The 21216-nt window shown below is 42.7% G+C and overlaps 1 protein-coding gene across 8 annotated transcripts in view; it reads left to right on the forward strand.

The window, feature by feature from the left end:
* Positions 1-21216, forward strand: part of dab2ipb (DAB2 interacting protein b) — a 103235-nt gene that overhangs the window by 71104 nt on the left and 10915 nt on the right. For all 8 annotated transcript variants that reach the window (XM_079581336.1, XM_079581337.1, XM_079581338.1 and 5 more), the window contains 7 exons: positions 6316-6469; positions 7310-7408; positions 8414-8968; positions 19056-19200; positions 19965-20109; positions 20542-20778; positions 20891-21092. In XM_079581336.1, coding sequence (XP_079437462.1) covers positions 6316-6469; positions 7310-7408; positions 8414-8968; positions 19056-19200; positions 19965-20109; positions 20542-20778; positions 20891-21092 — 1537 coding nt within the window. The remainder of the gene's footprint in view (positions 1-6315; positions 6470-7309; positions 7409-8413; positions 8969-19055; positions 19201-19964; positions 20110-20541; positions 20779-20890; positions 21093-21216) is intronic.

Genomic DNA, 21216 nt, shown 5'->3' on the forward strand with positions numbered 1-21216 from the left:
ATCAGCAAAAACAATGTCCATAAACAGGGCATTGCTTCTCTTGCGCTGTAACAGATCTATCATTTTATAAAACCGAGTTAGAGGCCTGTATGCATCAGCTGTTGCCTACCATTCACCAAAACATCCGGCGAAAATTGCGGAAGTAAACAATAACAGCGATCGCTCGTATGATGGCTGTGCCCTCTGCTGGACACGTGTGGAATTATTTCCTTTTTAAAAAATTTAAGCTGTAATGTAGCCTGATAAACCACACCCACTTCTTTTCTGCATAAAAGAAGGTGGGTCAGGCCATACCATAATAAGTATCTGATTGGCGGCTAACGCCGAACCAATCACGACCGTCACAGAGAAATGACATGGTTGCACCACTATGTTGTTAGTTCAATTATAATTAACATTAGCCAAAACTGATCATGGATTAAGTATTCGAGAAGATTTTGCCTCCGTGTTCTTGTGAGTTTATATTCACTTTATATTTTGTGAATTGGACTACAGCTGTCGTCACGTCCGCTAATTGCTGATTGGTTTATTTCACTGACAATCTGTGCACGTTAGGCCCGCCCCTTCAAACTGCTCCAATTGCTCCGTGACCAGACTCATGAACCTATGTGGAATGGACAGGGAAGAGTATGACAGAGCCAGGCAAGCTGGAATGAACATTCTGGTTATTTCCTTAAAAAATCATAACTGCACACAGGCATACTCAGGAATTTATGCTCTACAAGTCAGGGGCCGGATTAAATCATCTCGAGGGCTGTGTTTGACACATGTGCTGTAAGCTTATGTAAGCTTTGGCTAAAATTCAGCAGGTACTGTCTAAAATCATTTTAAGTTAACAGGTGCACAGTATAAATAAATACAAAAAAATTGGCTGAGCTAAATATCCAAATGAAAAGGGGAACATAACAAGTTAACAAAAAAAAAGATCTTCACACAATATTTTCTGAAAATATTTTGACAAAATATTTCCCGTGAGTTCCTTGATGTTATGAGTCCATAACCAGAACTGCAGATGAAACGCTCCGGTCAGTTACAGACGGGCTTTGATCGTGGCCTGGTCCACATGATGCATGTGAGGCAAAGCAGTTTGTTTTTCAAAATCAGTCCTGAACATTTATTGTATTATTGCAGGACAATCGGGAAGGATATTGATTCTTCAAATGTTTGCTTCCTCTACAAAAGTAAAAAATTGTAAGTACAAACAAACTGTGTCTCAGCTTCGGTCTATTTTTGTCCTTAGGGAAACGGGCAGCATCAGGGCACTCCTGGTCACACAGGTATCGGCCTAACTGTATTGTGAAGTAGAAGTTTCAAGTGGACTGAAGTACTGGTTATTGCAGAAGCTGAAGGCAAAGCAAACAGCCCTTTGAAAAAAGCACTGAGCTCCTTTAGACATATTAACGGAAAGCTCTCGAGAAAGACATCTTAATGTCTCATGTTATGCGTACAGTGAGTTTTAAGTTGATAAGCATCTGAACTATTACACATTTGTTGGCAGTAACAGTCTTGTAGTACAAATCTGGTATTAGCTGTAGTAGTGAGATTGCCTATGGCTCACGTGGACCAGGCTGCTGTGTGTTATTGTGCATGTGACACTGAAGAAATAGTTTAATAAGCTGTTTAATAGCGTGGCTTGATGGAGTGAGTGACGTTGGGGGACATTTTCATGGAGCAATAAACAAAAAATAAGGTGTCAAACAAAATTAGACCGATTTGTGCTGTGCTCCTAGTCTAAATGAAAGAGGAAATGCTACATTGATCCAAAAGGATTTAAATTCACCCTTAGTTATTCGTCCTGGTTAAGGCAGTGTCCTAAAGGCCCCACCATCAACAATGGATTATATTTGGGCATAGATTCACCAAGTTTTTCCAACTACTTCAAGTTATGTATCATTGATAAAAAAACAAACATCCATATTAGGTTGGATAGGTCCCAGGCGTTGCACTGTGGTCGGCCACTGCTCCTGGGTCGCCCCAGCAGCATCAAAGGATGGGTCAAAGGCAGAAGAAATTTCCCTAGGGGGACAGTAAAATGCTCCTATACTTTAAAGGGACTAGATGCAAGTTAGCCATTTTATACTCACTACTGCCACCTCAGGTCATACGTATAACTGCAGCTTCTATATTAAGCTCGTGCATGACGGCACTTCTGACCCGAAGTAACAACTTTCTGAGTGACAGTGCAGGATTTTAGAGGCAGTTGTGGTGAACAGGTCTGGGCATTAGGACATGGCTGGAACATGTAGGGGGAGGAAAATACTTACTTTTTTACATTTTTAAACTCAAAATGACACCTTGAAATCAAAGGACCTTTTTGTCAGCACCACTTCAGTGTGCATATAAAGTATTATTATTACGCGCTATTGATGTTACGTCATGTCTGCAAGTTTGAATGTGTGCTTATTCTCCCCGTGCCTGTATAGGGTAGTCCGGTTTCTCCTACCACTAAAAACATGTACAATAGAGATGAGTGATGTGTGTGCGTGAATATGTGGTGCAGATGTGTGCAGTCGCGCAAATCATGTGAAGCGCTTTGAGTGACTTGTGTCATGTGAAAAGCGCTACACAAACAATAAACTTACATAACATTTGTTTAGATTAGCCCTCACTTAATTATGATGGATGGTGCAGTTTTTGTCAAGTGACTTATTAAAAAGAAAGATAACATTTGTGTAGATGATGCTTTATTGCTGCTCAGTAGGTCAGTGATCTCCCTAAGAACAAGTGAAATATTGTTTACAAAGTGAAATAGCTTTTAGCTGTGACACTCTCCCTCCTGGTGCGAGCCACTACTGTACCCGTACAGTGCATGTAGTGAGACACGTCTGCTGGCTGTTATCTGATCACAGCTGCTATCAGATGAACTCACTTTACAGGGCACAGAGACAAAGAGAACCGGGAGCCGCGAGACACACTCAGGAGCCATTATAGTGCCTTGTGCTTTGGCCGATTTTTCTGCTGAACAGGCCTGGCCAGGGCTGAGTAGCGTCCCTTCCTTTACGGAACATCTTTTATTCTCTAGCTCCTGCTTTGTAGATGTGCGTAGGCAGATTGAGGAACCACTGCAGTGATTCAATCAGAATTCAAAGCGTTGAGTTTGCGTTTAAGAAAAGTCTAAACAACAGGATTAGCTCGTCTCACCCCAGATCATGTTTTCTTTCTTTCTATTTCTCTTTTTTTGTCCGTTTGGGATTTGAAATTGTCAATCACAATAAAAGATAAAAACCCAGTATAATTCAACTCAATACATTTAGATGCTTTGAGGTCAGTTTTGATGATGGTTATATTTAAATAGTGCTTTTCCAACCATTTGGCACTCAAAGTGTTTTACATTCACACTCTCATTCATCCATCCTGTGTACTCATAGACACTGGAGGGTGAAGTGTCTTGTCCAAAGACACGGTGAGAGAGTGCACTTGCGGGAGCCTCTCGGTTCTAGGACGACCCGCTCTACCACCCGAGCTACTGTTGCTTGTCACTTAATTGGCTCTGTATGTGTATTTGTTAGCAAGTTTTAATAATGTGTCTTAATTCACAACATAACGCGTGTTGTGTAGCTTTAAACGCACAAACAAAGACGTGCACTTCTTACAGCATCTTGTGTAACTCTGATGATGCATTTCCAAATCAGTTCTTTATGCCGTGACCTTTTACATAATGCATTTCACTACAGGGTTTATGGAGTTCTATCTGTGCACGCATTCCTCTGCAGGAACTCCAGCCTGCCCCTGAAATATTTAGGTGGTCCAAATGAAGCCCCAGAGACAGAGGGATTGATAGGTGGCCTGAAGAGAATCATCAGAGTTTCAAATGTGAGTGGGATTGAAAGCAAGGCACCAGTGCTTTAGAGGACTCTATCTAACATGAGCTACAGCACTATTCTCAGGTTAGACAGACAGAAGCAGCCAGGAGGAAAGCACTGACTGTCAAGGACAACCAGGGACTGTAGCAGGGAGAAAAATATAGCGGAAGAGAGTATTAAGAAGATGGTGGTGGCTGTATCTTGCTTTAAATTCTACTTTGCATACGGTCATAGATCATAGTAGACTGGACTGTTCCCCTTCAATTTCAGATAATGTAACACGTTTTTGTGAGAAAGGTTGGAGAACGGGTTATGAACACGCAGCAAAAGTGCCCAACCCCTGTTTAAGGCGGCTGCCTATTTTAGAGCCATAATGGACATGGCAACCTCAGCAGCTGTATCTGTTCAGTTGCTTTGACGCAGTGAATTTAAATTCTTTGATATGTGTTTGCTAATATCATATACGGTATTCATTTGTTTATGGTGATTTATCATTGAAGAACCTCTACCATATATATATGGTAGCACAAGTATAGCAGCTCTCTAGACCGCAGGCATTTACAACAACAAAAAAGAAAAGAAAAAGTTCATTTTGACCTGAACTGGAAAAACAGACCCCTAAATCTGAATGAATGCATGAATGCCTTTTTTAAACAACTCCTCATTGTCCATAATGTCATTTGTTTCTCCGCTTGTACATGTGAGGTTATGAACCACCAAAGGAGAAAGTTGGCACCAAACATTTATCAATCCTTTGTCTCTCTAAACGCACATCTCAAAGCCCCAGCCTCCCGTCCTCTCTCCTCACTTGACTCGCTGGCTGTTTTGCCCAGTACCTCATCAGCCAATCACAACGCAGCGCTGCCACAACAAGTGCAGAGAGGTGCCTCCGCTGAAAACGTGGGGAGTGTAGCAAGGCTATGTACCTCTAATACTGATATTGTACTGAAATGTTCTATATGAGAGCGAGAGGGAGCGGTAGGGAAATGCACAATCCAGAATATTGGAATGTGAATTTGACAACAAAGCCGGCTGCTTGAACGTGGTCAGTCCCCGGCCGCTAATCCATAATTACAGCTGATTTTTTTTGTTTTTTCCCACTTTCATTTATTTACGTCCTTAGAGAAGCCACGAATAAACAGCAGCAGAGAGATTAGCCTGTAAGCTTTGCATAGAGGCTATTATCAAATAAGCGCTTTCCTCATTACACCGGCAATTGACCTGCTCCTGTTCATTCTGTCACTGCTGAGGGTCAGGGCCGCCGCGGAATTTCTTCTTGCATTTCTCACATTTATTTTTCTTGCATTTAAATGTACTTCATATGGTGTTGGGTTGTTGTAGTGAATGAAAGATAATGTGAATTTGAATTTCTTCCAAGGTTTAGCCGTGTGCTTTATTTGTCATTCTGGTTCTGGCCACATGACCTTTTCCAGATACTATGTTGAAGTTAGGTGGATGGATGAATGAATATTAAGTTAAATAAAAGAATGAAGCAGTAGGTTTGCACAGTTTAGCTATGACTAATGTGAAACTATTCACTGTATGTTTGACTTTGAGGCGAGGTGACCATCCTTCTATTTTTCGTCGCTCTCTCGCTCACTTCACACTCTCCATGACTTCTGTCCTATTCCCACAAGTAGCACTTTGTGTCCCACACTTTGTATGTCCTTCTTGTAGGACTATGCAATCAATTGGGCTTTGATTGCAATTGTATTTATTACACATACAGAACACAAAAATAGAATAATCGAGATAAAAATATTTATGTCTAACTTTGCAATGTTTTTAGTGTGCAGCCGCCCACACATGCCCACCCCTCTCAAAGCGTGCACTCACACTCATCAGATTTGATGGACACTGCATATGTGAACATACTTTGCATAATTTGCACATTTTAGATTAGACAAAGAATATATTTTGCGTTGTTTTGTAAAGACAATGTATTTTTTATATGACTAAAATAACTGTGATTATCATTGAGCAGCCCATTCTCTCTTGCTGTTTCTATCTCTTTCTCCCCTTCTCTTCTCTTCTCTTCTCTTCTCTTCTCTTCTCTTCTCTTCTCTTCTCTTCTCTTCTCTTCTCTTCTCTTCTCTTCTCTTCTCTTCTCTTCTCCTCTTCTCCTCTTCTCCTCCTCTCCTCCTCTCCTCTCTTCTTCTCCTCTTCTTCTCCTCTTCTTCTCTTCTTCTCCTCCTCTTCTCCTCTTCTCCTCTTCTCCTCTTCTCCTCCTCTCCTCTCTTCTTCTCCTCTTCTTCTCCTCTTCTTCTCCTCTTCTCCTCCTCTCCTCTTCTTCTCCTCTTCTCCTCCTCTCCTCTCCTCTTCGTCCCCTTGCCTCACTCTTTATATTTCTCTCTCCCTCTCGATGTCTCTGTTTGTCTCTCTCTCACGTTCTCTCGCTCTCTCGATTTCTGTTTCTCTAACTCTCTCTTTCTTCCCCTTGCCTCACTCTTTATATTTCTCTCTCTCTCTCTCTCTGCGAGCTGTGACTCACGTTGTCTCTCTCCTCACACAGGTCTCATCTCATGCCAAGGCTGAAGGAGTCTCGCTCCCATGAATCATTGCTCAGCCCCAGCAGCGCTGTGGAAGCCCTGGACCTAAGCATGGAGGACGAAGTCATCATCAAGCCCGTTCATAGCAGCCTCCTCGGGCAGGACTACTGCTTCGAGGTGAGGAGGACATATGGAGCATGTGCTCACACAGTCAGACATGCTGCGACAATCAGTACTCTTTAAACACTCCCATCGCTTATTTACTCTGCAAGTGTCGCCCCAGCAATTAGCTCTGAGGAAGTTGTATTCCATTAAGCTGAAATCATATTGTTTTCAGACACATTCCTCCAGTCTGTCTTATTTACAGATTAGTCGTGCTTTGACTCCCAGTAACCAATGGAAAACATACTTGTACATATATTTTTACATTTCAAGTCCAATCAATTGGCAGAAATAAAACGTTTCTGTCTCATGTTGAGTTGCTTCTGCCGTCTTGCACACTAAAAACGCTGTAATATAGTGGTGAATAAGATTGTATGTCAAATTACCACAGGCCTACTGCTATATGGTTCTATAGGTGTGTTAAATGGAGCAGTGTCCCCGCTGAATTAGTGAGGACATCTGTGTTTCTGCTGCTGCACTTCTGTTATAATCCAGAGACGACTGGCAGTGTTATGTTAGTCTTTATTTATAGATGCTGAAGAAACAGCACACAGTACCACCGAGACCACAAGCCTTCCCCTAACCACCATTATGTGGATCATAGCATTAATAGGTTTGTTTGGCTGTTTTTAGCTCGTCCCTGTTCTTGCTTGATACACTTGTCCTGCCAAACGCTCTCGTCTTCAGTCCGTTTGCATCGTGTGCCTTTGTGTTGATAAGCCTCTTTTCAGTCTGAGACAGAAAGGCTTTAGACCTAAGTTTAGCGATGCATTCCTTTTGTTCTATTTATTTCCCGGCGTTGTCGTGTGCCTAAGGTTTTGATCATTCCAATTCACTCCCCTGTCTCTGCGGTAGGTCACCACCTCGACAGGAAGCAAATGCTTTTCCTGCCGTTCATCAGCCGAGAGAGACAAATGGATGGAGAATCTGAGGAGAGCGGTGCAGCCGAACAAGGTGAGTTTATGAAGTCACAGCGGGAGAGGAATTAAGTGACTGGAGCCATCAACTTGCTCATATCTGCATATCTCTGTAATGACAGGGAGCTCTAGTAAAGTCATTAGCTCCAAGAAAACCCAGGCTTAGAAAAATAAAATTAAAAAAAAATCAGTAGTGTTATGTAAGATTTTCTTTTTTAATATGATTTGCAATTAAACATACAAAAGGAATTTGTTGCGTATCTGAAACAGGACAGGGCTACTGTGGCAGTACTTATGGTTAAATAGCTTATAGATGCTTGCTCTTTCACTCATGTGTTCAGGCGGAATGACTCAGCAAATTATTCAAGCAATTTACTCTTTGTTGAAGCAGCCATCGCTAGAGACTGTAGCGAGAACACATATAAAAGAGGGAAAATTAGGCATAAGAACCATTTCATGTTGAAAAGAAGTGAAATCTGCTCAGTTATACTACAATCTTTGCAAATGCCGTCCTTTGGAAATAACATGTAAACAAAAATGCTGCTTTTTTATTTAATTGAAATGTTTATTTGTATTGATTTAAAGGGGCTAGATGCAAGTTAGCCATTTTATACTCACTACTGCCACCTCAGGGCATACGTGTAACTGCAGCTTCTATATTAAGCTCGCGCATGACGGCACTTCGGACCCGAAGTAACACTTTTTTGAGTGACAGTGCAGGATTTTAGAGGCAGTTGTGGTAAATATGTCTGGGCTCATTCTACACATTAGGCACATTGTTGAAACATGTAGGGGGATTTTTCTATGGTCCCTTTAAGTGTTATATTTCCGTCCTGCCAACTCGAAAGATTCACACCAAATGGAGATTTTTTCTACTCTATGATTTTGATCAAACCTTGTCGAAATCCAGAGAAAGTTTCTGCTCCGCACTCGCCCACTGCTTCTGACAGTTTAGCAGCGCAAATGCAAAGGACACATTTCTCTCCAGCGATAATAAAGTGTGCTTTAACATTAACTGTGTACCTCGCATCCTTGTTTCCAGGACAACAGTCGGCGAGTGGAGAACCTGCTGCGTCTGTGGATCATCGAGGCCAAAGACCTACCTGCCAAGAAGAAGTACTTTTGTGAATTGTGTCTGGACGACTCTCTGTACGCCCGCACCACGTGCAAACTCAAGACCGACAATGTGTTTTGGGGGGAGCACTTTGAGTTCAACAACCTCCCGGCTGTCAAGAACATTACCGCCCATTTGTACAAAGACACCGACAAGAAGAAGAAGAAGGACAAGAACAATTACATCGGACTGGTCAGTATCCCCGTCGCCGCGGTGACGGGGCGACAGTTTGTGGAGAAGTGGTATCCTGTCAGCATGCCCACCCCCCCTAAAGCAAAGACTTCTGGGCCAATGATTCGAATCAAGGCCCGCTACCAGACCATGAACATTCTTCCCATGGAGATGTACAAGGAGTTTGCGGAGTACACCACTAATAACTACATGTTGTTATGCTCGGTGCTGGAGCCGGGGATAAGTGTGAAGAACAAAGAGGAGATGGCATGTGCGCTGGTGCATATTCTACAGAGCACTGGCAAAGCAAAGGTTAGTACTGGGATACTCGCCTACTAGTGTCAAATGTGTATCTCGTGTAAAATGTACGTTCCCAAAATTTTAATTCAAATATGGAGAGAGAGGGGGTAAAAGGCATATGACAGGTTTGAATGCTGTTGGAAATATGAGGTTTTTAGATAGGTAACATCTGCTGTAAATAATAATTAATTGTATTTCAGTGAAGCAGCAATTTAAAGCAGAACTAAGTAACTTGTTTACCTTAATAAATCCTTTCCGTAGTCCCTCTGGGGGTAAGACAAATGTTAATGTGATGATTGGGGGTTCTTTCATCTCCCCCTGGTGTCTCTGGCCTGAAAACCACGCTTGCAGCTTTCACTGCACCGACCCAGAGGCACAATACACACTAGTGGAGTCACGAAGAAGAAGCTAGAAGGCTAAGGAGCAAAGCTAACTGCAGGCTAGCGCCACTTAAACAGTATTAACAGCCAAGTTTGAGTGAAAAAGATGATCTCCGTTGTGTAATTGGATGTACAATATCCCTCTGTCCCTTTGTCTTTTCTGTAGTATTTACTTAAAACGCAACATGCTACGACACCTGCAGTGGCGCTTATGGCCTCTAGGGGCATGAGTTGCTTAGTTCTGCTTTACTAGCTGAGACCCGGCCTTCGGCCGGGCCTCGCTAGTCTCCACATTTGATATTCTGAGATTATGAGTGATGACAAAGTAATGTCCAACCCGTCACACAGTTCAGCTGTAGACCAGTGGTTCCCAACCCATTCCAAAAACTATGGCCACTACAAATGAGTAAAACAATGAATGCCAAAAAAAATTGCAAACAAACTGCAATTGGAGTGTTTGATGCACCCGTGCTCCTTTCTTATAAACTACAACGACAATATTTTCGCTAAACTCGGGGAACAGGATTCAAGAGACAGTGGAATAATTATGGATAAATATTAGGGGTTCAGCTCTAACGCTTTGGTTCACGGTGCAGGACCCGTGGTTTGGTGCATCACGGTAGTTTACAATCCAAAAAATAATGAGTAGGTTTTGAAATGAAATAGCGTAATTATCGTTGTTAGACAGTATTTATAACCTTACAATAAAATTGGCAATGCTTTCCAAGCTGCTTTAGAATAAAATGTACCTCAGGGCTCAATACGTGAAAGCAAAATAGAAAACAAATGGTGCAGCAGCAAAGTAAAAAAAAAGATAAAAAGAAAAAAAACTATGCAGTGCAGGCCATGCGCTCGTTAAGTGGTAGTGTCATTTTCGCTTTTACTCACACGGAGGATAAATCAGTCGGAGCAGCGCGTGTGATTAGAGGCTCGTGTTTGAGCAGGTTTTGGGCACGCACGCACACACATACACACACGCACACATCGCCCTGTTTGAATGCGCACGCGCACACATACATACGCACACACACGCACGGACACACACACACACGCGCGCGCACACACACATCGCCCTGTTTGGATGCGCGCGCACACATACATACACACACGCACGAACACACACACACACATCGCCCTGTTTGGATGCGCGCACACGCACGGCAGTGAGATCTCATGCACTCGCGTTTTTGTGACAGCGGGTTGTCCTCGGACAGCAGCACCGCGGTCCATATGGACCCGTGGCCAATGCACGCGGCCGGTGGGACTCGTCACGTGGGGGCCGGCCGCGGATGTAATAACACCAACCACGCACACACTCAGTACTGTCGCCAGGCTTCCTGATGTTCCCAAACGGTCTCCCATCCCAGTCCTAACCAGGCCTTTCCCTGCTTAGCATCGGAGGAACGGTCTCCCATCCCAGTTCTAACCAGGCACTTTCCTGCTTAGCTTCAAAGTCGGTATGGGAAATAAACATGGCGGCGCCCAGGCGGCGGCCATTGAGATAGCGTTTTCTATAATAGATTGAACACATGCTGGAAAAGTTTTTTTTATGTTTTTTTTTAAGCTACTGGCAGGAAAGGACATAGACAGAGGTTCCACAGCAGTTTGCACAGTTTAAAATGGTTTGCCTCTGTCTATGTCACTTCCTGTCAATGTGTCCAATAAGGAAGTGAAACCATAGACATCACAAAATGCCAAACTAAAGAACAGTGGGTCCATTTTTTTTTTAGCTAAATCAAATGTGTCATATGCACTTTAACCTCTTAACCCCTGCCTTAACCGAGTGCATTTTCTCCAGTTCGGCTTCACCCAAATCTATAAACTTCTAGGCTGGAGTTTACAGCCTATAGGCCAGAGAACACCTCATTTGAGAGCTAACACCTACAAAACTGATGGTGACTTTTTAGTTGCGTTTTTGTCACATTTTTTTTCCTGATTTTTGTCTCTTTCTTGTTTTTGTTTTTTTTCCTATGCTTTTTGGCACTTTTTTGTGATGTTTTTGGTCACTTTTTTGTCCCAATTTTGTGGCTTTTTTGTGTTTTTGTTGCTCTTTTGTTGCTTTTTTATCATTTCTTTGGTCGTATTATCATCCTCGCTTTGTTCAAGAAGCTTTTACATTTGTGTAATGCTGAACTACAGAAAATGCTCGGTTCGGATGGGGGTCAAGAGGTTAATGAAGTGCAGACAACTGAATGTAAAACACCTTAATAGGTATTGAATGTTGAATGAATCCCACAAAGTACGATGCTTTCAGGCAACATTATATGACGGACACCTGCTTGCTTGTAATCCTTGGAGCTATCTGGCGGTGTTGAGGCACTGAGCAGGTTCCCATGTGCAATGTGTGGGGGAACGGTGCTGCTGGGTGAACTCTTGACCCCCAGCCGTTTTAATATGGTGCAGACAGACAGTTGATTTCCTATTGCTGCACCACCCCGCATTACGTTTCTTACTGGAGCTAATCCCACACATGTAGGCCCATGGCTGGTTCAGCCTGTACCATTGCAACACTGTACATATAATATGAAGAGCTCCACAGCCTGGTGCAGTCAGCGTAAGCAGGGGCAGATTAGTCTGGCTCGGCGGGGGGCAACTGCTTAACACATTCACCCCACAACTACAGTTATCCTCTCTCAGACTGTCACTGTGGATAAAAAGGGGGTTATTACAGTCTCTCTCCAACATAATGTCATTGAGTCTTGGGTTTTTAAACATGCACAGTAGTTTCTCTTAACTTCTTATTGCAAGTTCCAAAGTCATAATTGAGTGGGTGGTTGTTTAGTTTCAGAGTTACCAAGTTTGTTTAAAATTAAAGGTGCTTTATGCAACTTTTCATGAAGGAAAAAAAAGTTGATATTTGTGCGTATTTGACCTTGGAGTGACCCAGCGGCTGTATGAGTGGTCAGCATGGCGCCTTTACTTTCCATCACAGTGGTCTCTACAGCGCTCCAGGATCAGTTCTTTTGTAGGTTTTCTGGTGAGAGGGTCCGTCAGCAGGGAAAACCTTCAAAAACAATTGTACTGGAGCGTCCTAGAGACCACTGTGACGGAAAGTAAAGGCGCCGTGCTGACCACTCATACAGCCGTGGCACACAACAAGGTAAAATATGCACAAAAATCAACTCTTTTTTTTCCCGCATAAAAAGTTGCATAATGCACCTTTAAAGGGGCTAGATGCAAGTTATAAGTTAAGTCATTTTATGCTCACTACTGCCACCTCAGGTCTTGTGCGAACTGCAGCTTCTATATTAAGCTCGTGCATGACGGCACTTCAGACCTGAAGTAACACCTTTTTGAGGTCAGACCGTCATTCTATATATTAGGACATGGCTGGAACATGAAAGGGGATGAAAATACTTAGACATTTTTAAGCTCTGGATAGTCCCTTTAACAATCACTAAAAGGTTGTGCAGTAGGTTCCCGTCTGGGACCAGGACTCTAGAATCTCAGTCGGGCATATTTTCGGAAGTCTCTCTAGATTGTTACTTCCCCATGGGCTGCTTTTACACAACAAAAACGACAGAAAGCGTTTGTGCTTTGAAGATTGCCTACTTGAGTTTCCGTGGGTCTTCGGGGGAGGATACAGTGGGGGTATCCTAGTAGTCAAGATGAAGCAACAAAGAAAGAAAATGAATGTGGTTCCCCCCTAAACACGTCCATTTACACAAATCTTTGCAAATGATGTTCAGGGTGTTCATTTGGCGCACAAAGACATGGGAGTTATTGTTGTTGTGTCTCTGCTCTGAGGGTATCGAAATCTCCCCATAAAGCTTATGTAGAAATGAAGACAGTTTTCATAAAAAGCCGATTGCCTGTCTTCCTTTTAAAGCAAAACAGTTCCTAACACTTCTGAAATAGAACACTTTTAGAATCTAGACAAACCTGTTTTTTCTCGCTTGCTGCCTATAATTACATTCTTGTGGCAAAGGTATAATTTTGATGAAGTCGGAAGAAGGAGAACAGCCGTGTTGCTCCTTTTGGAGCTTGACATAGCATCATATCTGTTTAGACTGCTTTTATCACTCCAGCTTCAACCTCCTCTTCTTCTTCTCTGCCTCATCAGACAACACACTCTGGTTTCTCCTGACAGCCTCTCATCAGTGCTGCTTTCAAACTTTGGGTGACTGTAACACGCCCCAGCAGCACGGTGAATGATTAGCGCTTAAGAAAGGCTGTGTACATGCGCTGTACTGCGGCTTTAAGCCCTGCACTGAGAGGGAGAGAGAGGCTGACGGCTGGAAGAGAAGCAAACCCCTAGAGAGAGCGCCATGTCCATAATTACTTCAATTAATCCACTCCAACTTTTACTTTACTTCCTGTCCTGTTTCTTCTTTTCTTCTTTTATGATAGGTTGGAATGGGCGAGTAAGTAACCAAATACAATATTTCTTAACTTTTACTTTGATGCATCAAAAAAAAAACAGAAGCCATGCTCAAGTGCTAATTATTTGAAACCTACTTCTACTGTATATTTTAAAAATGGTGTAACGGCAGCAGCAATAATTGTGTTAATTCTATGTGTTCTAATAATTTAGCTCTATGGAAGTAGAGTTCGGCTCTTTTACCATTAAACCTGTTCAGTTAACTGCTAGAAGTAAAGGTTTCACAGTTCAGCTTATGTTCTCATATTGTATTGTAATTGCACGTGCAGTACTTCTGTAAAATGCAGTAGCACATGGACGTTTTAGCAGATAAGTGACATACAGTCTTGGCACCGTGTTCACGTCTGATGCTTGTGTTTGACGGAGGGAGTGATGGTTTGCCAAACACTGCACACCACTCTGGCTATAAATATTCCCCAGCACTAATTAGTTTATACTTCGAAGCAGAGCGCAAGTACTTTTTCTGCATTTCCAGGCCTGCATATCATAGTTATACTCGGCTTGTCCTCGGATGATTTTAGTCTCATCTCCGTCCAAACAATGTCTAACAAAGATGTTAACTAGAGAATGCAGCTGCTCTGTGTTTATCAAGTTTGTAAAATGTCTATATTCAATATGACATAGACATACTGATAGGTTGTTATTATAATTATTACTACTACAGTAAAGATAATGAGTTTATCTGAATGATAAAGGGACTCGAGAAGAAGCGGAGCAACTCAGGTCATCCCAATGCCAAAGAGGTGCAGAACAACAAACTGCTCAGATCTTATGAACAGTATTGCATTACGTCCCTGGTAGATGCACAGTCAATCCAACAGGAATGAAATAATAATCATACATTTATTTATATAGCACTTGACAGTGCTATAGTGCTATAGGACAGCGGTTATCGCTCGTGCTTCACAGCTAGAAGGTCTTGGGTTCAATTCCCTACTGTCCCTACAGTCGTCCGCATTTGGCCAATCCTCCAGTGCTTTGGATGTGAGGAGCCTGTGCCTGTTTGTGCAGACTGTCCCGGGAGTTTCCCGGTGTTCGGAGCCGCTCTGAGTGTGGCTGAGCTGTGTCCATGGTGCATCGCTCAAGGCTGACCTTTGATAAGTTCAGCCCGTGCATTTATTTTGCACCCAAAGCCTTGTTACAGGCGCGGGAGGGCATCCTGCCCCACCCATGTTGTGCTGCTGACACAGAGCAGATAGAGATAGGTTTATTTGTTGTTATTGTGCAGATGTGCATGAGAGGAACCACGTAACACTTGCAGCATCGTCTCCACGAGCACGACTTTGTTTAGATTTGGAGCTGTTTCTGTGTCTTTCTCATGTCAGTTCTTTCATTAGAAATAGATGATTGTTTCTAGACCCACTCGTATTAAAACACTTCTGCAGCGCGCTTATATGCAGGTTAAATGTATCCATCTCAATAACTCACTCTAATGTAGGCTATTGTAGGTCTTTTATTCAGTTTCACACATGAACAGGCACATAACAGTAGTAAACTGGGGCCTAATGTGACTCAGACTGAAATATGGAGTGAGAAATTCATGTTTATCTGAAGTTTAGAGGTCATACCTGTGTTGCTATCTGCTCCCCGCAGGTACTGTTAGTTTCTCCACTTCAACGACAACAAGCTCGCTGCTGGATAGGAATTGCCTCCAGAAGAAGTCCAGTCCATCTTTGGAAATCTCGAGTGCTGGCATGAGCGCGCTCCATTATTGATCCTGTCTTCAGCAGCTTGGCTCACAGGGAGATTATGTTCTAATTTTGTTGAGGCGGCTCTTCTCAGACTGCTGGATGTGACAACAAAAGTGGATTTATGCTTCTGAAAGCTGGCCAGGGAGAGGTGGCATTGTCATTATTAGAGCCTTGTTCAGTGCTGCTCAAGGAAACACTTTGCGGTGGTTAAAAAACGGAGAATCAAATGTTGAGTGAACTCCAATCTCCATCTTCTCCATCTTGTTCATATACTTAATTGCTGTCGGTAAAAAAGGGCAGCTCAGACCATTTCCTGTTTGTGCTGTAACTGTCTGTGCAGTCTGCCTATGGGGGCATTTCTATTGGCCCTCAGTTCTCCTTGCAAACCCGGTGTGACCTCACATGAAAGCACTGCAGGCTATAACGCTGTAATGTTATCCTGCAGTCACAGGAGGGAGGCTTGGGGGAGACATGGACTGAAACGAATTAGAAGCGGTTCAGTCTTTCCTTAAGCCTTAATTTGGACCAAGATGCAGGACTTATTGATTTATAAAGAGGCCGGGTCAATTTCCAGGCCAATGTTTCCATCTCAGATGCTCTATAACTATAAGTAGCCTTCTAACTACCGTATTTTCCAGACTATATAAGTCGCTCCAGAGTATAAGTTGCACCAGCCTTGGCAACGACCTGGGCATAGAGACGTAGCTGTGCCATTGACAAGCCTCTCCCGGCATCACGTTATTCAAGCGCCCTCTTGCAAACTCCTTCTTCTCTCTGTGCCCATTTAGCTTTAAGCCGACGATTAACATTTTTTGTTTTCTTCGCTGCATTAAGAGTAACCTCCACTTTTCGCCTGTTCGTCACAAGTTTCTCACTCACTCCACACTTTTTTTCTGCTGCTTGACTACTTTCGAATTTGTCTCTGATTCAGTTTCAACATGTTTATTCATCGTGCAAGTCAGATTAATATACGTTTGGTTTATTGAAATGCCACCACTCCAAACTTGTTTCCGATGCATGCGAAGTGCGATGTCTCCAGCGGAGTTCAAGCAGGGTTATCTTTTCAAACGGGACTTTGTGAGATCCAATGAGACTCGTACTTCCACTCCACCTCCACCGCTTGGCCTCTTTGTACCCCTGTCAGCCTCGCCCCACAATAATCTGTGCTGGAGTTCTCTTCTGAACCACGGTTTGGCTGATGAGATGTGGCAAGGATACAGCCAGCGCTCCACTTCTCTTTATTAGCACCAGAGAAACGGAGGTGGGGGGGTCGAGGGTTGGATTGAGGGCTCCATGGATTACAATGACACGGATAAAGCCACAGGGCCAAGAGAGGCCAGCAGGAGACGAGAGATTTGCAACGCATCGTGGCGTCTTCTCTCGTTTGATGCGTTACTGTAGTTAAGGGAAAGCTTAACGCAGCAAAGGTTGTGCCATGAATTTAAATGTTTGTTTGCGTTCTTCTTGTGGTGCCCTGATGATGACCAACCGTGCCAGCTGAAGGGGTTCCAGGTCGTTTTTAAGCATATGGGGGCGGAAATGTATATACATTTTTTTGTTAACCTCTAAAACGCCCACCTGAACCGAGCACATTTTTCTCCCGTTTGGCTTTACCCAAATCTTTAAGCTTCTTGGAAAAAAAAAAAAAGTCAAAATAGCAACAAAAATGAGATGAAAACGAGGATTAAAATGCAACAAAAGTGCAACAAAAACGTGACAAAAAAGTGACAAAAAGGTGATGAAAAGGTGACAAAAATGCAACAAATCAGCAACAGAAAAGTGACAACAACACGAGGAGAAAGATCCGCTTAGATGAGTTTTGTAGGGCTTTGCTTTCAAATGAGGCGTTCCCCTGGCCTATAGGCTGTTTTAGATTTGGGTAAAGCTGAACTGGAGAAAACGCACTTGGTTAAAGCGGTGGGTTAAGAGGTTAAACTCTAAAATTATGGAAGCCTGTCACAAAAAAAATACGTCATATCAATCAGGTATCTCTTTTGTTGCAAGAACAATTCATCTGTAAAATTACACATTATAAAGCAGAACTTAGTAACTTGTTTACCTTAATAAACTCTTTTTGTAATCCCTCTGGGGGTAATATAAGAGTTAAATGGGATGATTGGGGGGTCTTTCATTTCCCATACTCACAAATGGAATCCTGGAAAAGAAGCTAACAGGCTAACGGGCAAAGCTAACTGTGGGCTAGCGCCACTTAAAAAGTATTTACAGCCAAGTTTGAGTGAAAAATATTATCTCCGTTGTGTAATTGGATGAACACTATCCCTCTCTCCCTTTGTCTTTTCTGTCAGTGTAGTATTTACTCTCACGGACAGTTATTAAAAAAAGCAACATGCTACAACACCTGCAGTAGCGCTTATGACCTCCAGGGGCATGAGTTACTTCGTTCTGTTTTAATACAAGACCCTAAATGTAAAATGTTAAAGTAATTGTTCTTTGCTTCCAGAAAAGCTTAGGTTGGGGTTTATGGACAACAGCAGAAAGTAGTGAAAACAACATTTCCACTAAATTGTATTGGATGCAAACTCATAGTGCATGAATATTGGAATACTGGAAAGCTGAATGCCACAGCACATGTTGAGTTCACAGAGGAGTTTTTAGTCTTGGTAAACTTTGTTATTGGAGTGACTTTGACCGATGTGTGTTGAATAAAGGTTTAAATTATTTATTGATTTGTTTTCACACTCAATCAGGAACGTTCAGGGATCTGTTTGGAATGAGAATCTGTTGAAGGGTGTAAAGATCTGTGACTGAAATCCATCTGCTGTACATGCCACGCCCCCATCACCAGATTCTATTACACTATGAATGCAACCTATTTTACAGTTCTTCTGACGTGCGTGTAGCAATTACTCTTTTTTTAATTTGCTCCCTTTCACCCCATGCATTCGTTCTGTATGTGGACGGTGCACACGTGTGGGTCACTGAGGCTCCTTTGGCTGCACATCAGTGGCTCCCCGTGGTGTGTCTTTGATTAGCTGGATAGCAGTCTTGTGTGTCTGGGTTTTGTGGCCTTCTGTATCTTCACTCATCTGCTCTGCCTTTCTCCTCTTCCATCTCTTCATCTGTCTCTCTCTTGTGTGACGCTGGATCCCCAAGTTTAACAAGATGCCAGGGGACTTGCAAAAAAAAAAAAAAAAAATTGCACTCAGAAAATGTGGCAGAAACGAGCTATGATTCATCCCCAGATGACTCATTTTAGTCTAGAAAGTTTTGAGAAATTATTTTCAGTTTCTGTTCCACCAGCTGTTTCTCCACACGTTGTACCTAGTATTCTCAAGATATATTAATATTCGTTTGTTTATGGTCTGCAGGGGTAGAGAGAGACTTTACAGGATTCCTATTTACAGTATTCTCGACAATAAATACTACTTATGTGTTTCCCTGTTGGTTGGTTAGATTCTGTTCAACATATTCTATTGTTCTGTGTTATTTCCCTTTAAACTTTTGTGCCTTTTTCTGTGATTAGAGGATGTTTATCTTTCCTTTGTTACAAATAATAAGCTATATTAACCCTTCACAGCAATTAAATTGACGGTTGATATGAAATGTAAATAAAAATCACTTTTTTCATCATTTTCAGCCTGACACCTTCATTTGACATGAATCCTCTGGTATGTTTTTGTCTTCAGGACTTCCTTACAGACCTGATGATGTCAGAAGTAGACCGCTGTGGGGAGAATGAGCATCTCATCTTCAGAGAAAACACACTGGCCACCAAGGCGATTGAGGAATACCTCAAATTAGTGGGGCAAAAATATCTACAAGATGCTCTAGGTGAGTTCAAACGCACAACATCAATCAGGTAATGTAAAGGAAATATTTGCTGAGCCATTTCTCAGTCACACAAATATAGAGCCCAGACATGGCCTAACACTTGAATATAAAGTTCATGGATCAAATCTGCTTTGAACAAAACTCCCCAACACTCCTGAAAATGTAACAAGAAATATCAGAGGTGCTACATGTTTACCTGTTATTGTCGCGCATCAATCCTTTTCAGTGACTAGATACCTGCTCCTAAAAGTCCAAGTCCAGCAAAGACAGTTAAACAAGGTTGGAGCAAAGTTCTGCTGCAGTCTTCCCCCATCACTGTCTGATCTGTATTCTTCGTGTGTGCTTCCTGTTGATAGTCTGGGAGAGTACACAACAGGAGTTTAATTTCCAAGTGCACACATGGTTGCAAGCTTTCACTCACATTGTCAGAATGTCTCTTAAATTACCTTTCAATTTGTCAGTATTCATTTGGTTTGTTTGTCTTTGTGACTGTCATTGCCAACACAAAACACGTACAGACGGTGTTTTATATGACAAATGTGAATGCAGCAAAATGCAACGTAAATCTCTTGACTGTGACAAAGCAGTGGCATCCAGAGGTGTTCGGAGAGCGAGGCATTAGTGGGTGACTTCCTCTCCCTCTCTTCAATGCTGCTTCAACAGACCAAACTGTACAGGAGGGCTGATGCCACCATAGGGCTGTAGAAGGTCTTCAGGAGAGTGGTCCCTTCACTACTAAAGATAACTTTTTATATCTTTCACAGGTGAATTCATCAAGGCCCTGTATGAGTCAGATGAGAACTGTGAGGTGGACCCATCCAAATGTTCGTCAGGGGACCTCCAAGAACACCAGAGTAACTTGAAGATGTGCTGCGAGCTGGCCTTCTGCAAAATCATCAACTCTTACTGGTGACTCATCTTCTATATGTTTTGTTTACTGTAGTAACATGCAATAAAGTTACAAGAGTTTTGAACTCCTTAAACTAAAGTCTAACAGTTAGCAGAACAGTTTTATATCAATCTGAATTAGAGTGGCTCAAAATATATATATTTTTTTTGTGTGTGTTCCTTTTGGGGTAGAAAGTCATGTGATTGTTTCCCCGATTTTTTTGAAGTACGTTTAGGGATCGCCCTGTACAGAGGAAGTTTTACAAGGAGCAAAAAAAAAAGATCACATGACTCTCTACCCCGAAAGGAACACGGATCCACTTGGGGAGGTTGACTTTTCCCATAAAACATTATTTTGAGCCACCCTAATCCGCACACAAAAATGTAGGGGTGTAAAGACTTTGTAAAACGGTTCACAATACAGAACACTCAACAAATTCCTCCCCTTGGCAGTGTATTCCCACGTGAGCTGAAGGAGGTGTTTGCGTCTTGGCGACAGGAGTGTAGTAATCGGGGGCGACCGGACATCAGCGAGCGCCTCATCAGTGCGTCCTTGTTTCTGAGGTTCCTCTGTCCTGCCATCATGTCTCCATCGCTCTTCAACTTAATGCAAGAGTATCCGGACGACCGCACGGCGCGCACGCTTACCCTCATCGCTAAAGTAACACAAAACCTGGCTAATTTTACCAAGTAAGTACTCCTAAATAAGACGGATGTCATTAACTGATCGTGCACGTGATTTCAGTGTCAGAACTTTCCCAACATGCACCTTCCGATAGCTGATCACGTTCTCGTTTGTCAGATTTGGAAACAAGGAGGAGTACATGTCGTTTATGAACCAGTTCCTTGAGCACGAGTGGACGAACATGCAGCGCTTTCTTCTGGAAATCTCCAACCCAGAGACAATCTCCAACACAGCGGGCTTCGAGGGCTACATCGACCTGGGCCGTGAGCTCTCCACCCTGCACTCCCTCCTCTCTGAAGTGGTGTCCCAGATGGATCAGGTACTGCAGCAATCCGCTCCACGAGTCAATCGGATGCATGCATTATTTATTATCTTTTGGTATCTTACTAGAAGATGGACTTAAAATTGGTTTGAAGGAGCATAAGCATTCGATGTACTTGCTC

Source organism: Gobius niger (assembly GCF_951799975.1).
Source record: "Gobius niger genome assembly, chromosome: 2".
NCBI lineage: Eukaryota > Metazoa > Chordata > Actinopteri > Gobiiformes > Gobiidae > Gobius > Gobius niger.